Source organism: Nerophis lumbriciformis, linkage group LG22 (assembly GCF_033978685.3).
Source record: "Nerophis lumbriciformis linkage group LG22, RoL_Nlum_v2.1, whole genome shotgun sequence".
NCBI lineage: Eukaryota > Metazoa > Chordata > Actinopteri > Syngnathiformes > Syngnathidae > Nerophis > Nerophis lumbriciformis.
This window is the reverse complement of record NC_084569.2, coordinates 36,954,738-36,974,072: the sequence shown is the minus strand read 5'-3', so window position 1 is coordinate 36,974,072 and position 19,335 is coordinate 36,954,738. Positions and strand designations below refer to the sequence as shown.

Here is a 19,335-nt window from a genome sequence, read left to right as displayed (position 1 = left end):
ACCATACCACTACCATACAGTAGGCGCAAATTGGCAGCCACCCTTCTGTCAGTCTACCCCAGGGCAGCTTGGCCTCCTACCGGTCGGATGTGCCCTAAACACCTCCCGAGCGAGGCGATCGGGTGGCATCCTGACCAGATGCCCGAACCACCTCATCTGGCTCCTCTCGATGTGGAGGAGCAGCGGCTTTACTTTGAGCTCCTCCCGGATGACAGAGCTTCTCACCCTATCTCTAAGGGAGAGCCCCGCCACCCGGCGGAGGAAACTCATTTCGGCCGCTTGTACCCGTGATCTTGTCCTTTCGGTCATAACCCAAAGCTCATGACCATAGGTGAGGATGGGAACGTAGATCGACCGGTAAATTGAGAGCTTTGCCTTCCGGCTCAGCTCCTTCTTCACCACAACGGATCGATACAGCGTCCGCATTACTGAAGACGCCGCACCGATCCGCCTGTCGATCTCACGATCCACTCTTCCCTCACTCGTGAACAAGACTCCGAGGTACTTGAACTCCTCCACTTGGGGCAGGGTCTCCTCCCCTACCCGAAGATGGCATTCCACCCTTTTCCGGGCGAGAACCACGGACTCGGACTTGGAGGTGCTGATTCTCATCCCAGTCGCTTCACACTCGGCTGCGAACCGATCCAGCGAGAGCTGAAGATCCTGGCCAGATGAAGCCATCAGGACCACATCATCTGCAAAAAGCAGAGACCTAATCCTGCAGCCACCAAACCAGATCCCCTCAACGCCTTGACTGCACCTAGAAATTCTGTCCATAAAAGTTACGAACAGAATGGGTGACAAAGGGCAGCCTTGGCGGAGTCCAACCCTCACTGGAAACGTGTCCGACTTACTGTCGGCAATGCGGACCAAGCTCTGACACTGATCATACAGGGAGCGGACCGCCAAAATCAGACAGTCCGTTACCCCATACTCTCTGAGCACTCCCCACAGGGTCGAATGCCTTCTCCAAGTCCACAAAACACATGTAGACTGGTTGGGCAAACTCCCATGCACCCTCAAGGACCCTGCCGAGAGTATAGAGCTGGTCCACAGTTCCACGACCAGGACGAAAACCACACTGTTCCTCCTGAATCCGAGGTTCGACTATCCGGCGTATGTATGTATAAATCTAATCCATTATTATTATTACCCAAAGCTTGAGACCCAAAGCCGCTAGACGAGATGCGACCGATCTAAGTCTGATGAAGACTACTCGGATGAGACGCAAAACGTCTTCTAAGACAAACCGAACAGTCCAGTTGCGATCGATTGAATGCCCTGAGATGACAATGACCTGGATGAATGACAACATTCACAGACATCTTCCAGATGCTACCTGGTTTGCCAGTCTTCAAGTAAAACTATAGTTTTAAACGCAAAAAAAAAAGACAATAGAAGGAATCATCACAAAGGTTGGGGTGAAGATAGTCTAACAAGGTCTCCCGTATTTGTTTTCGGGCGAGTTGGCAACCCCGGGTGTCCCGAACTATAACATGAGAATAAAAAGACAGGGGAAATGTACAACTACTGCGCTGATATGTCTCAGATTATGTTCAATTACAAATAGTGCAAAAATAGTACATTGGACAAAGTAAACCATGAGCATACATACTGCATAACTACAAAGTGGTTATTTTGGAAAGAAAATCAGAACATGACTTTGAAAAGAAGATAGCTCGCCCTAATGTGTCTAATCTAAAACTTTATACCATAATGCGTTTCATATAAGAGAACATCTTCACGACACAGTTCAAATATGTTACAACGTCGGATTGTTTCATTTTAAACACCCCACCCCCCCCCATTAATTCTAAATACTAAAGAAAAAAAAAGGCAAACAACAAAATGCAAGATAGTCTTTAAATTTCTCCAACAATATAAAAATGGTCAATTTTACCAATGAATATATTGGAAGTTCCTATAAAAACATCTACCATTGCTACTCGGAACAGAAACGCATCAGTGCCACGAGTCTAAAAGTTCTCCTTTTTATATTCTTCGTTTTCATATTGTACCTCACAGACTAGTCAACTAACTAAAGAGATGGTTAGGTCGCCATGACGCGCCTCTCCCCCATTATGCAGAATATTGGTAAACACAAAAACACACCGGATATGTTGCTTTCCACTGGATCCTTTGGCTTGACGTGATGTGCGAGAGAAACCACATTATTGAGGCAATAAAGCTACAGTCTGAATAACGTGCCCACTCGCATCATTGACTCCTTAGCGACTAAACTATTCACACATGTTTCTATCTAAACCTAAACTAGCGGGGGGGTTGCTTATAACTAGCATCTAAACTTGAGATTGTGACTAAAGTCCCCCGAAACAAAAACAAGAACCCGAAGTCTGGAAAAAACTATTAAGTCACAGAAAGGGCAAATTGTACAGGAATTTATAACAGGTAATAAAATAAATAAAATAATTCACATAAAAAATACTTAATTTTGCACAACGCACATAACCGTAGATTTTCTGTACAAAAGGTGTGGAAAGTGGAGGTCATTCCCCACCCGAAACAAAGAAAACAGGGAAGTTATGATCTAGAAATAACAGAGTTCAGAGAATTAACAATCTTTTGCTGATCTATGCTGCTTTTACTTTCCTGCACATTTAGGTCCTATTCTCCCGTTTGCGCTTAAGTGTTTCTGTACGTGCTGGATGTTACGCACCTTTTCTCTTATTCCTGTTCTCCCATCCGGACCCTGGACACGCCCACCCTTGTGTAAGTGAGGCTCAGGTGCGAGCTCATCACTAATAAATGGACTTTTGCCTATGACACCTTTTTTGGGGGCTTTGGATGGAGTGAATGCCATCCATCCATCCATCTTCTTCCGCTTATCCGAGGTCGGGTCGCGGGGGCAGCAGCCTTTTGAACAATTTCCCTTAAAGTTTGTCTAAGTCTAAGCAGGGAAGCCCAGACTTCCCTCTCCCCAGCCACTTCGTCCAGCTCTTCCCGGGGGATCCTGAGGCGTTCCCAGGCCAGCCGGGAGACATAGTCTTCCCAACGTGTCCTGGGTCTTCCCCGTGGCCTCCTACCGGTCGGACGTGCTCTAAACACCTCCCTAGGGAGGCGTTCGGTGGCATCCTGACCAGATGCCCGAACCACCTCATCTGGCTCCTCTCCATGTGGAGGAGCAGCGGCTTTACTTTGAGCTCCCCCCGGATGGCAGAGCTTCTCACCCTATCTCTAAGGGAGAGCCCCGCCGCCCGGCGAAGGAAACTCATTTCGGCCGCTTGTACCCGTGATCTTGTCCTTTCGGTCATAACCCAAAGCTCATGACCATAGGTGAGAATGGGAACGTAGACCGACCGGTAAATTGAGAGCTTTGCCTTCCGGCTCAGCTCCTTCTTCACCACAACGGATCGATACAGCGTCCGCATTACTGAAGACGCCGTGGCTTCCTACTGGTCGGACGTGCCCTAAACACCTCCATAGGGAGGCGTTCGGGTGGCATCCTGACCACAACGGATCGATACAGCGTCCGCATTACTGAAGACGCCGCACCGATCCGCCTGTCGATCTCACGATCCACTCTTCCCTCACTCGTGAACAAGACTCCGAGGTACTTGAACTCCTCCACTTGGGGCAGGGTCTCCTCCGCAACCCGAGGTCGGCGGCCTAAGCGGAGAAGCTCAGACTTCCCTCTCCCCAGCCACTTCGTCCAGCTCTTCCCGGGGATCCCGAGGCGTTCCCAGGCCAGCCGGGAGACATAGTCTTCCCAACGTGTCCTGGGTCTTCCCCGTGGCTTCCTACTGGTCGAACGTGCCCTAAACACTTCCATAGAGAGGCGTTCGGGTGGCATCCTGACCACAACGGATCGATACAGCGTCCGCATTACTGAAGACGCCGCACCGATCCGCCTGTCGATCTCACGATCCACTCTTCCCTCACTCGTGAACAAGACTCCGAGGTACTTGAACTCCTCCACTTGGGGCAGGGTCTCCTCCGCAACCCGAGGTCGGCGGCCTAAGCAGAGAAGCTCAGACTTCCCTCTCCCCAGCCACTTCGTCCAGCTCTTCCCGGGGATCCCGAGGCGTTCCCAGGCCAGCCGGGAGACATAGTCTTCCCAACGTGTCCTGGGTCTTCCCCGTGGCTTCCTACTGGTCGAACGTGCCCTAAACACTTCCATAGAGAGGCGTTCGGGTGGCATTCTGACCACAACGGATCGATACAGCGTCCGCATTACTGAAGACGCCGCACCGATCCGCCTGTCGATCTCACGATCCACTCTTCCCTCACTCGTGAACAAGACTCCGAGGTACTTGAACTCCTCCACTTGGGGCAGGGTCTCCTCCGCAACCCGAGGTCGGCGGCCTAAGCAGAGAAGCTCAGACTTCCCTCTCCCCAGCCACTTCGTCCAGCTCTTCCCGGGGGATCCCGAGGCGTTCCCAGGCCAGCCGGGAGACATAGTCTTCCCAACGTGTCCTGGGTCTTCCCCGTGGCTTCCTACTGGTCGAACCTGCCCTAAACACCTCCATAGGGAGGCGTTCGGGTGGCATCCTGACCACAACGGATCGATACAGCGTCCGCATTACTGAAGACGCTGCACCGATCCGCCTGTCGATCTCACGATCCACTCTTCCCTCACTCGTGAACAAGACTCCGAGGTACTTGAACTCCTCCACTTGGGGCAGGGTCTCCTCCGCAACCCGAGGTCGGCGGCCTAAGCAGAGAAGCTCAGACTTCCCTCTCCCCAGCCACTTCGTCCAGCTCTTCCCGGGGGATCCCGAGGCGTTCCCAGGCCAGCCGGGAGACATAGTCTTCCCAACGTGTCCTGGGTCTTCCCCGTGGCTTCCTACTGGTCGAACGTGCCCTAAACACTTCCATAGAGAGGCGTTCGGGTGGCATCCTGACCACAACGGATCGATACAGCGTCCGCATTACTGAAGACGCCGCACCGATCCGCCTGTCGATCTCACGATCCACTCTTCCCTCACTCGTGAACAAGACTCCGAGGTACTTGAACTCCTCCACTTGGGGCAGGGTCTCATCCGCAACCCGGGCGAGAACCATGTACTCGGACTTGGAGGTGCTAATTCCCATCCCAGTGAAGCGACTGGGAGTGAATGCCTTTAAAAGATAATACTTTAAATCGGAAAAGGCCGCGTCAATCGAGGCTGTGCTTACGTGTGTCGCCATGGTGATGTATTCTTCCGGCTGGGTGCGACTCCGTGGATGAAACGTTATTTTAACCACTTTGACGTTATTTGGGATGTCAAAGGTTCTGTTTAAGTACAACGATTTGCGATGGGCTTAGATAGCTGTTTGTGTAATGCTACATTATTTATGTACTGTCTATTGTATACCGTAGTTTCCGGACTATAAACCGCTACTTTTTCCAACGCTTTAAACCTTGCAGATTATACATGTTTTTCTTTGCTAAGACTTAATAGGTGTGGTATTGTTTGTACTATGGCTATGCCATCTTTTGGACGAGTTTGATAACGTACTTCCTGTTTCGCGCCGTAAATATATCCATCCATAGCGGTTCTGCTGGACAGGATTTTTCATTCATCACCCCAGGTAAAGTTTGTACATTTTACAATATAACTATGACAATTCATGTTTTCCAAACCGTCCCATTTGTGATGTCTACAGGAGTGTCTTCATGCATATTTTGTATGGGCTATCATAATGTAATCAAGCTAGCGTCATTAGCATTAGCGGATATGCTAACACGTTTACAAGTGTCCGTGTTAGAATTATTAACTTAGAAACTTTTTGTATTGTTTCAATTTGATAAATTCACCGAGTCTCTTTAGCTGATTGGAGAGCCAGCTTCCGCAGCTAATAGGTCCATGACGATGGCTTCTGTTTTGTTTGATCGGCCGTTTCACTGCCGTGTTACAGGCACTGAAACATTTACGAAATCTTTCGTATCGGTATATATCTGAGGCTTATAGTCCGGGGTGTCCTGGGCATGACGTTAAAGTGCATCCGGCAGTGGAGGCTCCTCTATGGGGTCTTGGGGCACTAGGAGGTTAACCCCTTTACTACTGTTACCCCAGGTGGCCCTTGGCAAAGGCCTAGTACCTGACTGCCCCCTAGCCAGGGATACGGTGAAGACCTCAACGGCAGAGCAGGCGGAAGACGGTAGATTTAAGAAGACTGGCTGCAGCAGAAAAGGGTCCCCAGTCGTCTTGGACTCCATGCCACTGGACCCTGACCCGATTCTGTCAAGGATCGTGTGGTGACTGTCTGTACACCAGTCTTCCCACGTAAAACAAAGTCACGCACAGGCATCCTCCATAAAGGGATACACCCCTACCAGGAGGATCGTCATACTCGTTCGAGTGACCGCCGATGATGAGTCCGGTGCGGCTAACATATTGATTTCTTCTCAATTTGGAGGGTGCGGCTGAAATACTGGTGCGCTCTATAGCCCAGAAAATACGGTAGTCACTAGAGATGCGCGGATAGGCAATTATATCATCCGCAACCGCATCAGAAAGTCGTCAACCATCCGCCATCCACCCGACTTAACATTTGATCAGAACCGCACCCGCCCGCACCCGCCCGTTGTTATATATCTAATATAGACGATGCAAGGCATTAGTGAGGTTATAAAGCTTTTGCCTGTTAAAGAAAGGAGACTGATCCAATGCAGCACAGACATTCGCGTGCCACGCTGTCACGACCCAGACGCACACCAGTGCGCAATCATATGGGAGCCGCGCTGAGCGCACCTCCAAGCGCGTCTCGCTGCCGGCGACGGCCGGGTATGGGCCCGACGCTCCAGCGCCATCCATTTTCAGGGCTAGTTGATTCGGCAGGTGGGTTGTTACACACTCCTTAGCGGGTTCCAACTTCCATGGCCACCGTCCTGCTGTCTATATCAACCAGGGTGAGCCCCACCCCTTTCGTGAGCGCACCGCGCGCGGAGTGACCCCTGTTACGCGCCCCCGGCAACAGGGTTGGCGGGCAGGTAAGCTGGGTGTTGGGCTTATTGCAGCATCAGAATACGATGGGAGAACACTTGCATACCCATTACCTGAACGCCGACATTTCAGGGTTGCTCCACCCAAAATGCGTATCTCGGAAAGGCGCACGGTCGAAAATCCCTTTCTTTCACTTAAGCACATGGGAGAATAGGGCCCTTAATGTCCACAAAAACTCAGGCTGAATCCTAATTCTCCCCGTTATAACCCTTCCCACTACGTCTTACCAGAAACCTTCAAACCTCGAATCAGAGGGCCAGGACACAGTGGGGGGAAAATACCCCAACAAACGAGATGACCCTCGTTTCCCGCTGCGTCACCATCACTTGCTGCTTGATGGCTGTTAACGATTATCCGTTCATTTTCTACGGTTTGTCCCTCTCAAGATAACATGATTGGCTGCTCAGCGGCCTTTTGTGGTTAGAGTGTCCGCCCTGAGATCGGTAGGTCGTGAGTTCAAACCCCGGCCGAGTCATACCAAAGACTATAAAAATGGGACCCATTGCCTCCCTGCTTGGCACTCAGCATCAAGGGTTGGAATTGGGGGTTAAATCACCAAGATTATTCCCGAGCGCTGCTGCTCACTGCTCCCCTCACCTCCTAGGGGGTGGAACAAGGGCATGGGTCAATCGCAGAGGGTAATTTCACCACACCTAGTGTGTGTGTGACTACCAGTGGCACTTTAACATTTACTTTAATCCTTAGAAATTTGTAGTAAAGTCCGTTTCCTGCAAGTCCGACATCGGAATGTATTAGCTCGAGCAATTTAAAATAAATATTCGAAACATGGAAATATTTACACGAAGTAGCAAAGGACTGAATGCCTGATAAAAATGTCATGACTATGAAAGTCCATCCATCCATTTTCTTCCGCTTATCCGAGGTCGGGTCGCAGAGAAGCCCAGACTGCCCTCTCCACCGGCCACTTCGTCCAGCTCCTCCCGGGGGATCCCGAGGCGTTCCCAGGCCAGCCGGGAGACATAGTCTTCCCAACGTGTCCTGGGTCTTCCCCGTGGCCTCCTACTGGTCGGACGTGCCCTAAACACCTCCATAGGGAGGCGTTCGGGTGGCATCCTGACCAGATGCTCGAACCACCTCATCTGGCTCCTCTCCATGTGGAGGAGTAGCGGCTTTACTTTGAGCTCCTCCCGGATGACAGAGCTTCTCACCCTATCTCTAAGGGAGAGCCCCACCACCCGGCGGAGGAAACTCATTTCGGCCGCTTGTACCCGTGATCTTGTCCTCTCGGTCATAACCCAAAGCTCATGACCATAGGTGAGGATGGGAACATAGATCGACCGGTAAATTGAGAGCTTTGCCTTCCGGCTCAGCTCCTTCTTCACCACAACGGATCGATACAGCGTCCGCATTACTGAAGACGCCGCACCGATCCGCCTGTCGATCTCACGATCCACTCTTCCCTCACTCGTGAACAAGACTCCGAGGTACTTGAACTCCTCCACTTGGGGGCGAGATCTCCTCCTCAACCTGGAGATGGAAGTCAATAATTCTTATAATTACATACGTGTGTGGTTTCGGCTCAGCTATCTTGTGCGTGAATGCGATGCGATGGGAACTTTGTCAAAACTTGATCGTAGGTGTGTTCGGGACCACGCTTCAGTTCCTTATTAAAGTATTTCTGATTCTGAGGGCATCACACCCCTTGGCACTTAAAGTTAAAGTACCACTGATAGTCACACACACACTAGGTGTGGTGAAATTACCTAGAACACCTACTCAGTGGCCTAGTGGTTAGAGTGTCCGCCCTGAGAACGGTAGGTAGTGAGTTTATCAAGACTATACAAATGGGACCCATTACCTCCCTGCTTGGCACTCAGCATCAAGGGTTGGAATTGGGGGTTAAATCACCAAAAATGATTCCCGGGCGCGGCCACCGCTGCTGCTCACTGCTCCCCTCACCTCCCAGGGGGTGATCAAGGGTGATGGGTCAAATGCAGAGGATAATTTCGCCACCCCTAGTGTGTGTGTGACAATCATTGGTACTTTAACTTTAAATTACCCTCTGCATTTGACCCATCCCTTTGTTCCACCCCCTGGGAGGTGAGGGGAGCAGTGAGCAGCAGCGGCGGCCACGCTCTTGGACCTTTCCTTAACCTTATAAGAGAATTGGCACAACATTTCCAGAAAACGGGGGGAAGGATGAGGGGGAGAATTAGGATTCCGCTTTAACCTCTGCATGAAAATACATCATAGTTTTAAAATAAAACCCAACAACCTCAACATTGTTGTCCACTTAAAGGCATGTATGAAAAAGGAGATACATGCTATCAAAAAACATGTTACTTTGATATACAGTATAATCCCACAAGATTGGTGTACAACAATCTGATAAATATTTCCTCCGTGTCCTAATTTTACATGAACAGTTTGTCTATTAGTACCATGGACAAAAAAAAACAAAAAACCTCTATGGCTGATAAAGTATGTGTAAGTATTTTTAAATCTCGATAAATTAAAAACCCACAATATCAAAATACACAGCACAAAATATCTGAGGTATAAGATGAAAAATATCAGCTGTCTTTTTAGTTTTTAGATATTTTTCTCGCTTAGGAGATGCTTCAAATTATGCTTAAATTGCACGTATTGCAATACCCAGGCCTCAGCAATGTCTCTCTTTTGAACTTGCGGATCGCATTCTCTCACGCGCACACACACACACACACACATTCATACACACACACGTTCTTCCTGTCCGTTTGTTGCGTTTCGGTTGGCCGCGCTGTTAATAGGGTGCAAAGCGGCTGTAGCCTCCCCGGTATATACTAGCCTGGAGAGAGGACAGCACAAGCCCCACATCGTCGACGTGGCTCCGGGTTTTGGCATCTGACAGCGGGGCGAATGTATTCTGAAAAACATGTACAGACAAACATCGTATCACACACACATCCAGTACTCCAGACGGCAAAGACAGGTTCAAGGAAGCACAGAAAGCAGCCAAGAACAAAGACAACCTTTTTTTACGTTCAGCGACTACGTTTCCGGTCTTACGTTACCGTTATTCCGGTGTAAAGCCGTGGTGGATGAAAAGACCCGTGACCGGATCAATCGTCATGCAGCAAGGACAGCGAGACGCTTCATGCCAGGGGAACATGCCAACAGCTATGTGAAAGAAATCCAGTTGATCATGACAAATTAAAGGGACGGATGGACAAAAAAACCCAAATCAAAGGTCTTTGAAGATGGATCATGCTGAATTATGGCTAAGAAAGGTGAGTATCATTTTTTGCTAGGTTCCCTTCAGCTTATAAACGTCTAAGGCCCCTTCTACACTAAGACGGCTAAAGTCATACTTGCCAACCTTGAGACCTTCGATTTCGGGAGGTGGGGGGCGTGGTCGGTGGGGCGGGGCGTGGTTAAGATATATATATATATATATATATATATATAAGAAATACTTGACTTTCAGTGAATTCTAGCTATATATATATATATATATATGTTTTATTATATATTAGAGATGCGCGGATAGGCAATTATTTCATCCGCAACCGCATCAGAAAGTCGTCAACCATCCGCCATTCACCCGATGTAACATTTGATCAGAACTGCACCCGCCCGCACCCGCCCGTTGTTATATATCTAATATAGACGATGCAAGGCATTAGTGAGGTTATAAAGCTTTTGCCTGTTAAAGAAAGGAGACTGATCCAATGCATCACAGACATTCGCGTGCCACGCTGTCACGACCCAGACGCACACCAGTGCGCAATCATATGGGAGCCGCGCTGAGCGCACCTCCAAGCGCGTCTCGCTGCCGGCGACGGCCGGGTATGAGCCCGACGCTCCAGCGCCATCCATTTTCAGGGCTAACTGATTCGGCAGGTGGGTTGTTACACACTCCTTAGCGGGTTCCGACTTCCATGGCCACCGTCCTGCTGTCTATATCAACCAGGGTGAGCCCCACCCCTTTCGTGAGCGCACTGCGTGCGGAGTAACCCCTGTTACGCGCCCCCGGCAACAGGGGTGGCGGGCAGGTAAGCTGCGCGGGCGGAGCGCGCGGAGTGACCCCTGTTACGAGCCCCCGGCCACGGGGGTGGCAGGCAGGTAAGCTGCTTACCTGCTGCGCGTGACGCCGGCCGCGGCGAAGGCGGACGAGGCGGGGTGTCGGTGCGGTGGGCGCGGTGGTGACCCTGGACGTGCGTCGGGCCCTTCTCGCGGATCGCCTCAGCTACGGCTCCCGGTGGGGCTCCGTAAAAGTGTCCATCTCTTTTTTTTTTTTTCTTCTGTTGTGGCATATGCTGCAGGTGCCTGCTCGTTTTTCGTATGTGGGTAACAACATTTAACTATGTATATATATTTCCGAATTGGTTTAACTGCCACCCGCCTGAATCTATTTAAAATCTAATTTTTTTTTATTTCAACCACCTGACCCGACCCAACCCGCGGATAAAATCTAATTTTTTTTAATTTCATCCGCCCGATCCGCGGATAATCCGCAAACTCCGCGGTTGTGCCCGCAAACCGCGCATCTCTAATATATATATATATACATATATATATATATATATATATATAAAGAAATACTTGAATTTCAGTGTTCATTTATTTACACATATACACACACATAACACTCATCTACTCATTGTTGAGTTAAGGGTTGAATTGTCCATCCTTGTTCTATTCTCTTGTCACTATTTCAGAACACACACATTATACAAATATACATTATAAAATCAATAAGAAAACGGGAGCTCTAATTTGGGATTCTGAATTAGGATCAGAAGTTCCTATATAAACATTGCGCACTCACGTCGCCTTTTTGTATTGATTACTGCAGCTGTGCACTGGATTCATTCACAAATACAAACTACAACTCACAAACACTTTAGAGTTAGGCTCCACCATCAGAATGTGTACTTAAACTTATAAAGATCACATGGATATTATTCAGTGAGTTGATTCACCAAAACTAACCTGTTATACAGGAGGAAAAAGCACACAGGACGTTTCAATTGTTCACAGACTGGTCGCGCTCATCAGAATGACAAGACACTTCCGGTCTGCAGGTGAGGTGATAGCATTCAATTGGGAAGAAACGCCCTGCTGCCCCCTACTGACCAATGTGAATACTGATAAATGTGGAATGACAGCTCCAAAAACGAATTCAAACCACAAAATAAAATAAATAAATCAACACAAAAATGTGACACATTATGGGTGGGTCACATATGTATGTACAGTAGATGGCAGTATTGTCCTGTTTAAAAGTGTCACAACATTGCTGTTTACGGCAATGTTGTGAACAGGCTGTCAACACGTCACTCAGGTCCGCATGGAGCTGGAGGGGGCGTGGCCTCCAGCTCCGCCTGAATTTCGGGAGATTTTCGGGAGAAAATTTGTCCCGGGAGGTTTTCGGGAGAGGCGCTGAATTTCGGGAGTCTCCCGGAAAATCCGGGAGGGTTGGCAAGTATGGCTAAAGTTATCCAGAGTAAATCCCACCTCACCTTATTCTTGTCCACACACACACACAATGGTCGTTTTAAGACCCCAGCCCCCCATCCGTCAGCCGGCGCAACGCGACCTAGTACGCATGCGCAGAAAATGCGCATGTCATAGTCACCTCCAGTGTTGCTTTGTGTGCAAGTTCTTCAATGAAATGTAACTTATCTGAACAATATCCAGTGTTGTGGTCATACTTGCCAACCCTCCCGAATTTTCCGGGAGACTCCCGAATTTCAGTGCCTCTCCCGAAAATCTCCCGGGACAACCATTCTCCCGTATTTCGAGCCGGACAACTATATTGGGGGCGTGCCTTAAAGGCACTGCCTTTAGCGTCATCTCTCACCTGAAAAGGAGACTATTATATATGTTTCCATTATCCATAGGTTTATCTATAACTAGGGATGATGTGTTGAGGGGATCCGGTTTGGTGGCTGCAGGATTAGGTATCTGCTTTTTGCAGATGATGTGGTCCTGATGGCTTCATCTGGCCAGGATCTTCAGCTCTCACTGGATCGGTTCGCAGCCGAGTGTGAAGCGACTGGGATGAGAATCAGCACCTCCAAGTCCGAGTCCATGGTTCTCGCCCGGAAAAGGGTGGAGTGCCATCTTGGGGTTGAGGAGGAGATCTTGCCCCAAGTGGAGGAGTTCAAGTACCTAGGAGTCTTGTTCACGAGTGAGGGAAGAGTGGATCGTGAGATCGACAGGCGGATCGGTGCGGCGTCTTCAGTAATGCGGACGCTGTATCGATCTGTTGTGGTGAAGAAGGAGCTGAGCCGGAAGGCAAAGCTCTCAATGTACCGGTCGATCTACGTTCCCATCCTCACCTATGGTCATGAGCTTTGGGTAATGACCGAAAGGACAAGATCACGGGTACAAGCGACCAAAATGAGTTTCCTCTGCCGGGTGGTGGGTCTCTCCCTTAGAGATAGGGTGAGAAGCTCTGCCATCCGGGAGGAACTCAAAGTAAAGCCGCTGCTCCTCCACATGGAGAGGAGCCAGATGAGGTGGTTCGGGCATCTGGTCAGGATGCCACCCGAACGCCTCCCTCGGGAGGTGTTTAGGGCACGTCCAACCGGTAGGAGGCCACGGGGAAGACCCAGGACACGTTGGGAAGACTATGTCTCCCGGCTGGCCTGGGAACGCCTCGGGATCCCCCGGGAGAAGATGGATGAAGTGGCTGGGGAGAGGAAAGTCTGGGCTTCCCTGCTTAGGCTGCTGCCCCCGCGACCCGACCTCGGATAAGCGGAAGAAGATGGATGGATGGATGGATAGGGATGATGTTTGATAAGAAATTATCGAGTTCAAGCCCATTATCGAATTCTCTTATCGAACCGATTCCTTATCGATTCTAGATAGGTTGTTGTATATGGATAAAAACACAATATTTGGTTTAACAAAAGCTCACTTTTATTTTATAAGAAAAAAATCAAATCAAATAAATAAATAAATATTGACTGTTACCCCCCGAAAAAAAATTAAATATTGACTGTTATTACCCAAAGTAAATTAAGTGGGATTTTTCAGAAAAACAAATATATACAGTAACACAAAAACAACCTGTCTCTGTGATCACTATAGGTGTATAAATAATAATATAGTGTTAAATAACATCAGTCCCTTGGGCACAAAACTGAAAATAATACAGCTCTCCAAAAAGTGCACTTCTGCTGCTATTGGAACATACTAACTACACACACTATGACACTAAGAACACCACAGTCATCAATCAACAATTCTTCCCCCCTTACATGAGAGCAAAGCCTGGCAATAATTAAATATTGCCTGTTCTGCCCTCACTATACGTGTTGAGGTTATACAGCTTGGCAGACAGCTAACAAACAATCCAAGACGTCTAATAAAGTTCCAAAGCAGATTAATCCATTTAGGCTCTTTATTGTTGTCGATCTTGCTTCGTCTTTTCCTATCTTTACTTTTGTCTTGCACTGGACTGTTATTTATTTATTTATTTTTAACTGAAATACACACACTGACAAATGTATAAGCTATGTGATTCAATTAACATACTGAAATGTAATACACAATATGTAAATATTAGTTTCACACAAATATACGGTACTATCATCAAACAAATACTTCTGAGTGTTGAAACAGTGCACAAAAATCGTTTTTCAATAGACATCTTAGTATCAAATTGAAACACTTTCCACCTTAATATTGAGTTATACAAACAAGTTAAACAGTTTACTTACAGACTTATCTTTTCCAAGGCTTGTAGGTGCTAACACAACTTGTCTACTTCTTAATTGTCTCAACCCGGAAGTGCCCAAACTAATGACGCGTAGTATTTTCATATCGCCACAAGGTGTCAGTAAGAGTCTACAATCAAATGGGCATATTACATTGCGTCTCACAGGGCAATTCCTGTGGGAAGGGATTCGTTCTGAGGGATTCGAATAAAGAACCAACTCTTATATTTTACTATAGCGGTCTTGATAACGGGTACCGGTTCTCAAAAAGGGATTCGAGTCCGAGGACTCGGTTCTTTTCTTATCGAACAACCGGGAAAACCGGTTTCGAGCATCATCCCTATCTATAACCCATAAAGTAGGCAGGCACAGAGCTATTTCTCAGCGTGTGTTTATTCCAGACGGCACGTTAATACACTGACACACAACACCCGGATTCAAAACTACGGCAAGTAGTAATGTCCAAAATTTCCAGACGGACAAACAATATTGGTGGCGTGCCTTAAAGGCACTGCCTTTAGCGTCCTCTCACCTGAAAAGGAGACTATTATATATGTCTCCGTTATCCATAGGTTTATCTACAACCCATAACACGGTGGCCGAATGGATATAGTCCATACTTGCCAACCCTCCCGGATTTTCCGGGAGACTCCCGAAATTCAGCGCCTCTCCCGAAAACCTCCCGTGACAAATTTTCTCCCGAAAATCTCCCGAAATTCAGGCAGACTCAGGTCCTCCACAATATAAAAAAGCGTACCTGCCCAATCACGTTATAACTATAGAATGATGGAGGGCGAGTTCTTGGTTTCTTATGTGGGTTTATTGTTAGGCAGTTTCATTAACGTCCTCCCAGCGTGACAACAACACACAACAGCAGTCACTTTTTTGTATACCGTAAAGCAGTTCATCTGCCGTAAACAGCAATGTTGTGACACTCTTAAACAGGACAATACTGCCATCTAGTGCATTTGATGAAAGCACTTTTGTGCGTGCCACACATCAATGCATCATCAGTTCAGCATGGTTCGAAAAATAGTGACAGAGAATAGAACAAGGATGGACAATTCAACCCTTAACTCAACAATGAGTAGATGAGTGTTATGTGTGTGTATAAGTGTAAATAAATGAACACTGAAATTCAAGTATTTATTTTATATATATATATATATGTATATATATATATATATATAGCTAGAATTCACTGAACGTCAAGTATTTCTTATATATATATATATATATATATATATATATATATATATTTATATACATATACATATATATATATGAAATACTTGACTTGGTGAATTCTAGCTGTAAATATACTCCTCCCCTTTTAGCCACGCCCCCAACCATGCCCCCGTACCACCCCGACCACGCCCACCCCCACCCCCTCCCCCCACCTCCCGAAATCGGAGATCTCAAGGTTGGCAAGTATGATATAGTCACTCATGAACGGTCAGAGAAGCACAAGGAGGCGGCAGCGCAGTATTATGGGCCACCTTGCTAAATGGAGACCCGAGGGTGTAACATATGCCGAGACAAAGATGGCTATGTTGATAGCTGCGAGAAACATCCCGTTGTCATTTGCGGATGTTTTCAACAAATCCGTGAAGGATATGTTAAAGGATTCAGAGATCGCTCGCCAGTACTCAAATGGCAGAACAAAGGCTACTCAAATAGTGAAAAGTAAGTGTTATTTTTTTTTAAAGTAAGCAGCAAGTACAGTACAGTTAGTAGAACAACTGTGTTTTCATTACTGTGTACTAGAGATGCGCGGTTTGCGGACACAACCGCGGAGTCCGCGGATTATCCGCGGGTCGGGCGGTTGAAATAAAAAAAAATTAGATTTTATCCGCGGGTCGGGTCGGGCGGTTGAAATAAAAAAAAATTAGATTTTAAATAGATTCAGGCGGGTGGCAGTTAAACCAATTCGGAAATATATATACATAGTTAAATGTTGTTACCCACATACGAAAAACGAGCAGGCACCTGCAGCATATGCCACAACAGAAGAAGAAGAAAAAAAGAGATGGCAAAGCCGGCAGCAAACGTGGTACGCGACAAACTAAAAAAGGGAATACTAAAGACCAGGGGAAAAAAAGGCCAGAAAAGTTCAGCGTGGACTCGTTTTTATGAGGTTGTAAATCAGGATGATAGTAATGCTGGCTACGTGATTTGCAAGAGCTGCGACGCTGTTTATGTCTACGACAGTCACAAAACCGGGACATCTAACATGGTGCATCACATTTGTGCAAAACCCCGAACCTCCACAAACACCCTGAGCATGAGCAGTTTCGTCCGCCGTGATCCCAGAAGAGTGCCACAGGATGTTAAAACAAGATAGAACGCAGCTGCCTGCAGCAGTTTGAGTGGCGCGAGCGCGCTTGGAGGCCGGTGCGCTCAGCGCGGCTCCCAGATGATTGCGCACTAGTGTGCGTCTGGGCCGTGACAGCGTGGCACGCATTGAATGTCTCTGCTGCATTGGATCAGTCTCCTTTCTTCGACAGGCAAAAGCTTTATAACCTCACTAATGCCTTGCATCCTCTATATTAGATATATAACAACGGGCGGGTGCGGTTTTGATTAAATGTTAGTTCGGGTGGATGCGGATGGTTGACGACTTTTGTGATGCGGTTGCGGATGAAATAATTGCCTATCCGCGCATCTCTACTGTGTACTGTACTATATATATATATACAGTATATATAAGAAATACTTGAATTTCAGTGAATTCTAGCTATTAATATACTCCTCCACCCCCCTAACCCCCGACCCCGCCCACCCCCCAATCTCCCGAATTCGGAGGTCTCAAGGTTGGCAAGTATGGTTGTGGTATTTCAATGAACTGGAATCCAGTGTGCTGTGGGGCCCTATTGTAGTGAATCACACCTGAGCCATCATAAATTAACCCCATCTTTAATAAACACGTAAAGTAAACAATGTGATAAAGAACATTTTACATCAATCAATCTAGGGATCTAGATATCTGGTCAGGACACTCCTCACTCTTTTGTCTTCACCTTCATTGTCCATTCCTTTTTGGTGACTTTATATACTCTGGACCGAGACGTTGAGTCCGTGACATACATGGCGGACAATAACTGACACAGTCTGCTTTGCCAGTCCAAAAGCATTCGCCGTTTTCCGTAGTCTTCCCTCGACGGCCAGGTAATACAAAGCACGCGCTACCTTTTTTATCACATCCACGGGAGCCTGCCATTCTCATTGTCTCTCCTTCGACAAATGGACAACGTTTTTCAGTAAGTAGAATCACCGCTGACATTGGAAAGTTCTCTTGCCGTCTGAGAAGTGTTGTATCCCAAATAGCTGCAATGGCTTTCTCTTTAGGTATTCATGTGTGATTTCCACAAGCATGTAGAGGAAGAGGAAACACGGGCATGTCTGGATGACTCGCCTCCATCTTTCTAGTGGTTGCCCACCGAGTTACCGAATAGGTTGTTATGAAGCTGGCTGTGGCGTGTTCTTTCTGACGTCACTTTCTGTGTGGGTCACTTCCTCTCCGAACTCAGTTTGTAAACGATCAATGAGTCCATACAAAGCTAAGAGCCGGAGATTCAAGAAACACACGGCGCACTTACCCGTGTAAAAAATTGTCCAAAGAGGGGGACCTTAAACGATGGTTTAGTGTGGCTGAAACGGGGCTTAGGCTAAGTAATTATTCGTTTAAGGGGTTATCCGGCTTAGTGTAGACATAGCTTCAGAACCCAAAGCGTGCCAGAGTACAGCTCTAATGTAGAGTAGGTCAGGGGTTTCAAAGTCTAATATCGTTGGCCTCCCGCCAAGATGCCCCATAATTCATCAAAGAAGGCTTTTCCTTTCAACATTGTTTGTTCCTTACACTTTGTTGTCAGTTTGAGCCTATCCACATGCTTCTCCGATGAGCAACGACGTATTGTGTAGGTTTACTGTTTATAGAGCTGTCTTTGTTGGCACCTTGTGAGATGTATACGTAAACACAGTTTTCAATGGCGTTTTCTGTCGTATTTGATGGACTCTTACTAAGGGCCTGGGGCCTCCAGTAGAGTGGGAAAACAAGTTGCCTCTATGTTGAAGCTATCATCATATATATCTGAAGTATGACACCAAAATACTTCCAAAGTGAATAGATTTGATCAAATTAGAATTTTTGTGCCGGTTGAATGTTTTTTTTTCTCCGCACCATGACTAGGAAAGGTTGTTTGGATTGGGTCGTATAAGTATAAGTATAAGTAGGTGCTGGGCTTGAAATGTCAAAAAAGCCTAACACTTTCACATTGTGTTGCTATTGTTGTGTATTGTTTTGTTTGAGTGATTGTGAAGTGAATTACATTTTATATAGCGCTTTTTCTCAAGTGACTCAAAGCGCTTTACATTGTGAAACCCAATATCTAAGTTACATTTAAACCAGTGTGGGTGGCACTGGGAGCAGGTGGGTAAAGTGTCTTGCCCAAGGACACAACGACAGGGACTAGGGTGGCGGTAGCGGGGATCGAACCTGCAACCCTCAAGTTGCTGGCACGACCGCTCTACCAACCGAGCTATACCGCCGGTTGGTAGAGCGATAGCGGTAGAGATTAATAAATTCTTAAAAAAATAAATACAAATAAAAATAAATAAATAAATACCGTATTTTTCGGACTATAAGTCGCAGTTTTTTTCATAGTTTGGCCGGGCTCCAGTGCGACTTGTTTTTTTCCTTCTTTATGATGCATTTT

General features: G+C 47.2%; 1 protein-coding gene across 7 annotated transcripts in view; it reads right to left on the bottom strand.

Annotated features, from left to right (window-relative positions):
* Positions 1-9,002: 9,002 nt before the first annotated feature.
* The window catches only part of rbfox1 (RNA binding fox-1 homolog 1), a 733,656-nt gene continuing 723,323 nt past the window's right edge, over positions 9,003-19,335 (bottom strand). For 3 of the 7 annotated variants that reach the window (XM_061973817.1, XM_061973818.1, XM_061973816.1), the window contains one exon: positions 9,004-9,816. In XM_061973817.1, the coding sequence (XP_061829801.1) occupies positions 9,694-9,816 (123 nt within the window). In that variant the 3' untranslated portion in view covers positions 9,004-9,693. Of the gene's footprint in view, positions 9,817-19,335 lie in introns of all 7 variants that reach the window. The other 4 variants (XM_061973814.1, XM_061973813.1, XM_061973812.1 and 1 more) reach the window with 3 other exon arrangements.